At 33.8% G+C, this 10,340-nt stretch overlaps 1 protein-coding gene across 2 annotated transcripts; it reads right to left on the bottom strand.

The window, feature by feature from the left end:
- Positions 1 to 2,132: 2,132 nt before the first annotated feature.
- LOC135618507 (uncharacterized) lies at positions 2,133 to 7,188 on the bottom strand. Of its 2 annotated transcripts, none has more exons than XM_065119397.1 (2): positions 6,792 to 7,183; positions 2,133 to 2,416 (listed from the first exon to the last, which is right to left on the bottom strand). In XM_065119397.1, exons 1-2 carry the CDS (start codon positions 7,118 to 7,120, stop codon positions 2,389 to 2,391), a joined length of 357 nt encoding a protein of 118 aa, XP_064975469.1. In that variant the 5' UTR covers positions 7,121 to 7,183; the 3' UTR covers positions 2,133 to 2,388. The 2 variants fall into 2 exon arrangements, with proteins under 2 accessions (XP_064975469.1, XP_064975470.1); XM_065119398.1 differs by lacking the exon at positions 2,133 to 2,416 and adding an exon at positions 3,619 to 4,117 and having other exon boundaries at positions 6,792 to 7,188.
- Positions 7,189 to 10,340: the final 3,152 nt, after the last annotated feature.

Below are 10,340 nucleotides of genomic sequence, written 5' to 3'. Positions count from 1 at the left end.
CGCAGGGATCGGTCCTCGTCGGAGAAACTAATGCAAATGTGTTCACATGCATCCCTGCCATGAAAAGGAAATGGGCATTGTTTTAAGATACTACAACTGTTCTCCATTTTTTGGTCCATCGATTTGCATAGGATTACAACATCTCGTCGCTCTCGTTGTCGCCCATGCTTTTTATGTTTCTGATAATAATATTGTAATATTTTTATTACATGCAGCTGAGAATTAATTTCGTCCAAAGACTGATTGCTTTGGAAAGGAACACATCGATGATCAGGTTTTCAATGGCTTAATTGGATAGATTCAGCGACCGAGGACGTGGCTGATTGGGTGTGGTGGACGTCAAAGCTACTTGTGTTGGTCCATTTGGGGTGAAGCGGACGGATGATGTTTTGATCGAGTGTTGTATTATTGGAATTATTCACTAGCAACAACTTCTTTTTTAGTAAAATTTGATTGGCTCAAAAAGGATTTTTATGTTTGAAAAAAAATTCAATTGGAGGAAAAGGATTCCTTGTAAATTAAGGATTTCATCTCTTAAAAAATATATTAAAAAATTTGAGAGTTTTATTTTGTAAAGAGAGTGGAACAGAATTTATTTACGAGAGATTACGTATAAAAAGATATGGACAGTTATCATTAACCATTAAGATAACATAATTATTATATAACAATGAGATATCATTAATCATTTAGTATTCCGTGAACGAATCAATCAATGAACTCTTTCTCCAATGAGCACCTGTACTATATCCCTAGTGTCTCCATATAAGTAGATATGAGACTAGCTACCTCGGACGGATATATAACACACTAGTATATCCGGTTATCATGATGACCCTCTCGAGTAACATTTATCAGGATTATTTATGTTATATATTTAAAAACGAATCATTTTTATTATTATGATCGATCTAATTCTCATTATATATATATATATAAGTAAAAAAAATCAATATATAATAAGTAAAAAAAATGTATAGAGATGGTTGAGCCCTCACTAATATAATATAAAACATAAAAACTTTATTCACTCCATTATAAATAGCGAGGGCCAACTTATCATCCAATAAAAGGACATCTCAAACTTCTTTATTTAAGGTATCATTCCGCATGCTTTGGATAGAACTTATCTTGTCTTTATACTTCAAAAAAAAAATTCAATTGCTCCAAAGTTGAGGAGTTGATGCCTATTGTCCTCTGCAATATGATTCTATAAGATTCTAAGGTACTTGCTAATAGAATAAAACCACCCCTTGATAAACTTATTGACTAAACCTCAAATATTTTTATCTCTAACAAAAATATTCATGATAACGTTCTTATTGCTAATAAGTTAGCAAGATCCCAAGACGTGAGTGATCACTAGTTAAGTTAGGTGGATGATGCTGTGGAACGTAAAGGTTTACCCCCAAGATTAAAATATTCATATGGAAGATAATGTGGAATATGTTACCTATTTCATATTATATTGATTGCTAGCATTCTTTGCCCACAAATATTACTATGCCCTATCCGCAAGAACATATCCTTTTCAGTGTCATTTTGCAAGACAATTGTGGGATAAATTAGCAAATTTTCTACACCTAGACACTAATGATTTTGATAATTGGTATATTGGACACTAGTTGGTGGAAAGCTCAAGGAATGATAGTATTGAGAAAGAGGTGTTCTTGGTTGCTGTAGCTAATGTTCTTTGGGAACTTTCGATAGATAAACCGGAATGAGAACCACCATCGCAACCATTACACCAGTGTGAAAACCCTTGATGACTATCTATGAGTTCTTCACAAGCTTGAAGGGAGTTGATGTATACTCACTCAGGAGACTATTCAACTAGCAAGGTTTTGCAAATATAACTAACATCCATTGTGATGGATCTTTTAATCTTGAATCATTTACTTTTTTTTAAGTGTCAGGTATATCATCAAGGATATGGAATGAATCAATTTTTGTAAGAAGACTGACTATTCAAGTACCCAAAAACCTTTTTGTTCATGTGCATTATAGTTCGAACCAAGATGCACATAATAGGTTGACTAATTTGTGATGAACCCAAGGGTAGAAAGTTTGACTGACCTGTTTGGTTTTGTTGCCCCTGCCTAAGCTTTAATAGATTTCCTTTCCAAAAAAAGAAAAAAAAAAAAAAGTGCAACTTTTTACATACCAACTAGTGCAGAAGTGGTTTTCCAAAAAACAAAAAAAAAAATAGCAAAGGAGCAATAGCAGTTACATGGTACTTAAGAGAACACAAGGACAAATATATCAGCCCAGGCAGAGCAGATACTATGACTGGTTTCGATTTGTACAGATCACATCCATGCTTGCCCAGCAATAACTAGCAGGAACTAAGAGAGGCTATTCTACAATCAGTTGCCGTTTTAAATCTAATCAATTGGCAGCTTCGAAAATAGTTGATCTGCCCAAGAAAGAAAAAAAGCCTGTTATAAATATATTACAATTAGGGAATTCCAAAAACAATAATGCCACAGCAGTCAAATAATGCCAACATGTGAAAACAAATGCATGCCGAGAGGACATTTGTGCAAGCTATGCTTATTTTATTGAATAAAAAGCCTTTCGATCAAAAAGAAATTTTGATTATTTTCATTTTGATAATCCTTTTACTTGTATTATGATTCCAAATCATCAGGAAGATCAGATGAATGAGAAAATTATTGATAAATAAATAAAGTACAAGAACGCAGAACTCTTTCCCTGATCAGGCTAAGAAATCGCAAGCCTTCCCGTATGAAAGGCCAAAGCATTAGTAACCATGAAGTCAAAAAAGTTGTACCGATAAATCATCACCGACCTTTTCTTTAATGACTGTTTTCTGAAGTGTGATCTATGCCTCAACTCCTAGGCAATTCTAAACACCACTTGATTAATGCAAAGTGCAATCATTTACTCCATGTCGATGTCTATCATTTTTATAATATCTGCACAAATTGTTCTTTTCTCCTCCAAGACGTGGTGGTACAACAGTATGATGGCCTGATATTAGTGCTGCCATTAAATATTCACAATTTAAATCTGAAGCCACAGACATGTATGGTTGAACTCATTTATCCTCCTGAAGTACCACTTGCAGTTCAACAAACAACACAACTGTGCAGATGATTATAGAACACAACAGTTCTATAAAGAAACTATTCTATCTTAATTTTCAGAATATGGCAGAAGCAGTAAATTCAGACTGATTGCAGCACATGTAGTAAAAACACTGTCAAACTAAATCATTTAGATTCAGTCACAAAAATTAGATGCTATCTGCTTTAGGAGCCTTAACTCCATCATAGTAGCACACAACCTTGGACTACAAACATAAAAGCCTTCCGATCAGTCTATTATATTTATTCTTAGCTGTCACATAATTGAAATATAGAACATGTTGCATTTGCAATTTTTTTCACAAACTTAAATCAAGCATATGTTAATTCATTTATCAGTTGATACATTTTCAAGTTATTCAGTTGCACTGCTTCAGGCGTAACCAACAATGCTGTTTGGGAACTCAATGTACTACAGAACCAAGTCTCTTAACCAAGTCACACAGTTACTTTGGGTTCTTATTAGGTACTCCAAGATGACACTTACAACAATCTAGCAAGTAAATAGTACCCAGAAAAGAGCTCCAATCACAGAATTATCAATTACATAATCCATATACCATCACTGATGCAATCATCACAGTGTCACTTGTAGTCAACTAAATATTATCACTTAGTAACAGCCTTGACTGTCTATCAAGCATAAATTACTGATACCAAAAAGGTGATCAGCCAATCACATTTCATGATGTCTGATTCCTGTAATTAGCATTGTCACATAAGTCAAACCAAATGAAATGTGACCATTTGCATCCTTTTACTCAATAAATCCTTTTAATGTTTCCTCTTGCTTTTGTGATGATCCAAATTTACCTTCGTAGGGATTTGTCAATATTTAACCCAGGCTGTGGGTCTATTTCTTTGCAAGATGCTTCGCTCATGCTGTAAGCATAATTATTCATCTCTTCCAGATTTACTCGGCTTGAATATTTTACTTCTTTTGCCTCAGATTGTGGATATATGTAGATGCGCTCTCTCTTCAGTGGGGTCATTCATGGGGTTTTGTCCTATGAGATAAGGATTTTCTTGCATCAATGAATTTTAAAAATAAGACAGAATTAACCGCTTTATCAAGATTTTGACTTGATTTACCTAGTCCACCTGATACCAGACAACATGAAGTCTGATCCTATTACTTGTGTTCAATTTGTAAATATTTCAGCCATCTTACAAGTCCTTGGTTCTTGCAAGTGTACCCTAGAATCACAAGCTTTAGATGCTAACTCATAATAAAATTTCAAAACTATTAAATTCCATCAATTTCCTATTTATGCTGTGCTGATCCAACACAAATCTGTACATTTATAACTTGCTATTGCATTCGCTAGAGGAAGAATCAGGAATTGGTTTCATCCCTTGTAATCTTAAAAACTTACTGTGAAAACAGAAGGTTTAAGAACTATTTAAAATTTATAAAACCATCAAATACTTAAATCTGATCAAATATTGAGATAATTAAAGCACAACGATTTCTTATTCGGCAACAACGAAAGCATTTCTCCAGTTTTTTCATATGCTCGAGGGTTTCATTTGGTAAAGAATATGTTTCATACAAATGGATTCAAGTCCACAGCCATGGGTTCCAATGCACAATGAGATATAATATGTGTTCACGTAGTTATTGGTCAAAAAACATCTTCTGTGATTCAAGTAGCAAATTCTTTTCACCAATGGAAATTTCATTACAATATTTGACATTTTTAGTACCAACTAATTCATTGAATGTCATGATGCTCCCATTCCTACATTTTTTTTCATATCATTGTGGACATCATTATAGTATACTTAATAATTGGAATATTGAAATTATTATTTCATTATATTATCTCAGTATTATATAATTTGTTTAATGCTATACCTATGGGAGTTATAACCACCTTTATGAACAAAATCACATTATTTTTTTCTAAAATCTCTTATATCAGAGTTCTTCATTAAAAATATCTTGATGCCATAAAGAACAGTTTTAAAGATCAAATTGCGATCATATAAAAGCATGAAAATAAAATGACACGTTATAGCCAGCTCAATTACTATTGACATTTGTCCTCTTCTTTTGCCTTCAATCCAGTTAAGATTATCCCCCTACTCAAGAAGGTTGCAGATAGAGTTACGTCTAAATGGTATCCGGAGATGCATGCTCTACGCAGGGACTTCAATGCTCTTGAATAGCTAGTAGAAGACCACCAGTGAAAAAACAAGATGCAAATACCTCCTACAAGATTTCTTCACTATCAAAAGGAAAATGCTATACAACTTTAACAGGAAAAAAAAAATCACATTTGAGGCCTAAGAGATCAAAACCCTCCTCTTCACCCATCAAAAGTTTCTTTCCATTTGCTAGTATCAATTTTGGTCATCAAAGCAACATCCCTTTACCAAAGAGGAAATTTGGGATTCTTTTAGATCCTTGGGCGATGGTATGGTCAAGATTCTCTAATTCACATTGCACAAAGATATGAGTCTAAAATCATTGATATATTCATAAAGATCAATAAAGTTTTAACCCAATCATCAAGCAACATCACATATTCATGAAAAATGGTGAAAGCACTATAGAAACTATCCCCAATATCTTCCAATATGATTTGCAGAATTCCATAGTATAGTCATCCACTCGAGATGACAAAATTGATCCAATTTGGCCATCTCGAACAAAGGAATTTGGAGCACCTCAATGTGTCATAATCGGGCAAAGTACTTCCTTGCACCTAATGTGTCCATCTTAAACAAAAGAATCCAAAGTGCCCAATGCACTCACTATAACTAAAAAAGGCAACTACAATGTGCAATGTGTCCCCTTAGAACATACATATACATTCAATGTGATCGATGCACTAGCATCTCTTGAGCACGATGGATCTGCCCATGACAAAAGCATTTGAGACACCTCTTAACCATTTTTTATGCAAGCAATAACAATCAGGATCCCGAGATAAATATTGTACTCCGGCACAAATAAACTCATACCCAGAAATGCAATGGGAGCGCTAAATGATATGTCAGTTTTTCACAATCAATCTGAATTCGACACGTAGAATCCGATTAGCTAGTAAATCCTGGTGTGCCATATCAGCATGACATACGCATTAAAACACTTAATACTCTATAATCGATGACAAATACACATTCCATGTTCTAAACTCTGGAACTCTCCTTGGTATTTTTGACCCCACGAATTGACTTAGAAGGGTATTATTGGACATGCCCTTACCACAAGTTTTGTGGGACTTAGAGCGGAGATCAGACGACTGAACCCTTTTCAAACTCAAAATGACTGACCTCCGATCAAGTCACCTAACGACTTAAAAGTGGAACTCCTTATCCTAACGCCTCAAGTGATGGAACTCAAATCATTCCTTATCTTAAAGCGGAACTCTTCCCGATTCATACGACTATATTCAAAAATACAGATTGGATAAATTTCATCATCTCCAGTTGACGAACAAAATTGACACTAACACTATCCATATACGAAAAGAGGATTTTAGACCCTCAGTGAACATATTATGGAACAATCCAACCAAAGGTCAGAACACTTCCAATTCAAGACGCAGCTTATAAACAGTAAAACGGAGACAAACAAATAGGGCATAACAGACGCAAATGAGAAGAGATGCCACAGTCAATCGTAGAAACAAAGAAAGATGTGAAAAAGAATAGAAAGAAATCGATATATACCTGACACTTCCTTGATCCATGAGGGGGGCATCCGGGCAGACGATCGCCCTGCCCAAGCCGGACAAACTGGAGACGATCTCGACGACATACAACAGCATCAAGAGGCCGATCACCCAGGGCATCAGCAGGAACCCGATCAAGAACGTCAGGGACCCGCCCAGCATCATCGCCAGCGACGCCCCGAGGAGGAACGACGCGAACCCCGCTGGCGACACCGGCCCGGGCGGGTAGAGGGTGGCAGGGGCGTCATGGGGAGAGGAGTGGAGGGCGGCGAGGAGGAGGGCACAGAGTTCGTAGACGAGCCGTGATTGCTGGTCGCCGCCACGCATCTCCGGATCGGATCAGAAGCACGAATCCTAACACCAACGCAAAGAGCGGAGGAGTCGGAGAGATGGACTACCTCGGGTATATATAATTGGTGCATTCGAGGGGGTCGTCTACCAAATAAAATAAGAATAATTCGACTATGGGAAGGGGGTTAATGGATATGCTTGGTAGGGTGGAAGCCACGTTTCTCTACATATGGTTCTAAGTGCGCCGATTCTTGCAGAGGTGGCGGCCTGAGGAGGCAGGATGAAATGGGGTCTGTCGAACCCAAGTCGATGGAATCATTCCCTACTAAACCTCACATGATTCGCACAGCCAAAAGTTGACCCACCCCTCCTCAAATGAAATTATTAAGAGGATTTAAATAAATAAATAATTAATTATTAGTTTTCTTGGCAACTCACTTTTACTTTTACTGGAGAATGACAAACAAATCGTTTCTTTGGTTTTCGAGTATTGAAATACTCGATTATTTAATATTGATAATTATTTTCTTCGTTCAAAATTTAATATAGTGTAAATATCTTTTAATTATTTAATATTTATGTTCATCTTGATCACATATCGTTGAGGTGTCGATCATTACTAACTCTTTGTTAAGTTGATGAGGTCTCGATTATATATTATTAAGATATCAGGTGTTACTAGGATGTCATATTTAGGATAATATCGTATCCTATATTTTTATCAAATTAATTATAGATTATCTCTTATAATTAGTTTCTTTAATATTTCGATCTTTATACGATATTAAGATCCTTTAATTATTAAGAGTAAAATATTAAAATATTAAATATTAAATATAAATTAAAATATTAAAAAATAATTATAAAGAGATAATAATATAATTAGCTCAGTTTTACCCATGAGCTTAATTTGCTGATGTGAACTCGAAATTTATCTATAAATGATAACATTCTTGATGTTGAATTCCTTTTTTTGCATTAAAATATTAAGTATGATATTTATTGCATTCCTTTTTTTTTCGCTTTATAAATGATAACCATAGTTATATCCTAATTTTCCATTTGAAAATTTAATTAGATGGTTCAACATTCTTGATCTTGAATCCTATCCCAATTAGATCTTTTGATCTTCTTTGAAATCCATCCCTTTAATGCTCTTGTCTTATATTTGATTCAGTATCAGTCTTCTTCTGGTCCATTCAAGATTTCAACCCTCCTGATGGCTGCTGATCTAAAGATTAATTATGCAAAAATTGATATATATTCTCAATTGTTGTTGGCCATAATTTCCATGTTCTGATCACATTTACGTGACATGAATTCCTACACAAATGGGAATATAAGATGTACCAGTCATTTTTATTTTAATTTATATATATATATATATATATATATAATATTATTATGTTGGTTTGACTTTTTTTTTTCTCTTATCGAAATATAATAAGTCATCACACATGACATATATTATCTATTTCTAAATTCCCTATCAAAATCTATTATCAAGAAACTTAAAAATGAGATGTTTGATTTGGTGAAGTCGATTTAATTTTTTTTTTAAATCATTGTACCAATTAGAGATTTTATTTCAGAGAAAAAGGATCATATATGACGTAATGATGATGTCACTGAATTTAGATTAATAATTTTATATTGATAATGTGATTTCATCATCCATGTGTTTGATAAGCAAGCGTCGAATGTTAGTCTCTAGACATTATTGCTAGAGTTACAATAAGTTTAGTATCAAACAGAGTCATACAACGTATAAAAATTAAGTAAAAGATTTTAACAGCCTTGCTCTTTTATTTACCCATAATATGCATTAAAATCTTTTTCATGTCTTTATCCTAATTGACATCTAAAATTAATACAAAAAATAGAAAGATACACATATCAAATTTAAGTAAAAGATTTTAACAACCTTCCTCTTTCTCTTTTATCCTTTTTTTTTTTTATTGCCTGGTTTTGTTTGGTGTTTACTTATTTACCTGCAAAATATAATTCTTTTTATCTTCGAAAAGTCGAATAATGAAAAAAACATGTCGTTCCCTTGGATGACTGTTGGTTGTTCATATGCTTTACATATAACCATGCATCCATATTTATCCATCTTATGATGCAGCTGCCGATATTAGCATAAATAATTGCATGTTGCTGATATTTGGTGAAGTGCTGATTGTTACCAGCAATTTATGATCTCAGAAAGAGATTGTAAAACGCAATAACTATATAGTTATTATTATTATTATTATTCTTATTCTTGCTTTCTATTTTCGTTCATATTATTAAGAGTTCTACCATATTTCTACTACAATTAATTTAGTGGTACTGATTAATGCAAACCATGAAAAGTGTATGATCCAGATTTCATGTGACCATAGCAACAATGATACGACACTTTGTGTACTAAACATCAATCGATTTAAATACTTGATGGGTTAGCCACAACACGGTACACGAATGATATATCACGGCTCATTTTTTATGGATCTCTTTCCAAAATACTATTTGGTGTAATCCCAAAATTATTCGCTTTGAACGATGGATATATCCGTACGATTTTACTGAAAAATGATAAGTTAAATCTAAATATATACGCTAAAACTAATGTTTTATCGATATAGTCTTACACATCAAATATCAAATATTGGAATGAATACTGTATAGTTGAGAAAAATAGAGTGATGCTTATTGAAAATATTTATGTACATAGAGTAAGAATAATCAAATGATGTAATCAAATGGCTTATAGTGAGTATGATCTACAACTTAATATCTTATGCTTTTGATTTATATTGATATTCAATCTGTAAGCTCCACTTGAATCTTAATAAATTAAAATTAAGATAGACTTGATACTTAAAATAGAATAAATCATGAGATATATCGTCTCATTGATGTGTGAGAAAAAAATAATCCTAACGGGATCTCTTTTAATAAATAACATAAATAAAATATGATCAAATGATCACAAGATAATCATTTACATGAATCAAAAATTTGATTGCCAAGATCACGAAGAGATAACATTAGTGTGTCATCCTCAGACAAATAGTCCAAAACGATACAGTGGATCATGCCCTGTGATGCTAAAGCCAAACATCACCGAACCACCTCGTGATTTGATGCAAAGACGTATCTCTCCGCCGCCATATTCTACCTCAATCGATCATCATCATCTTTACCCGGGTGTGGGTGCATGACATCATCTTCACCAAGAAATAGCTTTGGCTATTCTCCGTTTACGTCTTAC

This window comes from Musa acuminata, chromosome BXJ2-8, assembly GCF_036884655.1.
Source record: "Musa acuminata AAA Group cultivar baxijiao chromosome BXJ2-8, Cavendish_Baxijiao_AAA, whole genome shotgun sequence".
NCBI lineage: Eukaryota > Viridiplantae > Streptophyta > Magnoliopsida > Zingiberales > Musaceae > Musa > Musa acuminata.
Note: the sequence above shows the minus strand (reverse complement) of the source record. Positions and strands in the feature narration are given on the sequence as shown.

Coding starts and splice junctions, on each gene's coding strand:
- LOC135618507 (XM_065119397.1), bottom strand. CDS start 7,120: ATGCGTGGCGGCGACCAGCAATCACGGCTCGTCTACGAACTCTGTGCC. Junction 2,417..6,791: donor ATGGATCAAGGAAGTGTCAG/GTATATATCGAT, acceptor TTTCTTGGGCAG/ATCAACTATTTTCGAAGCTG.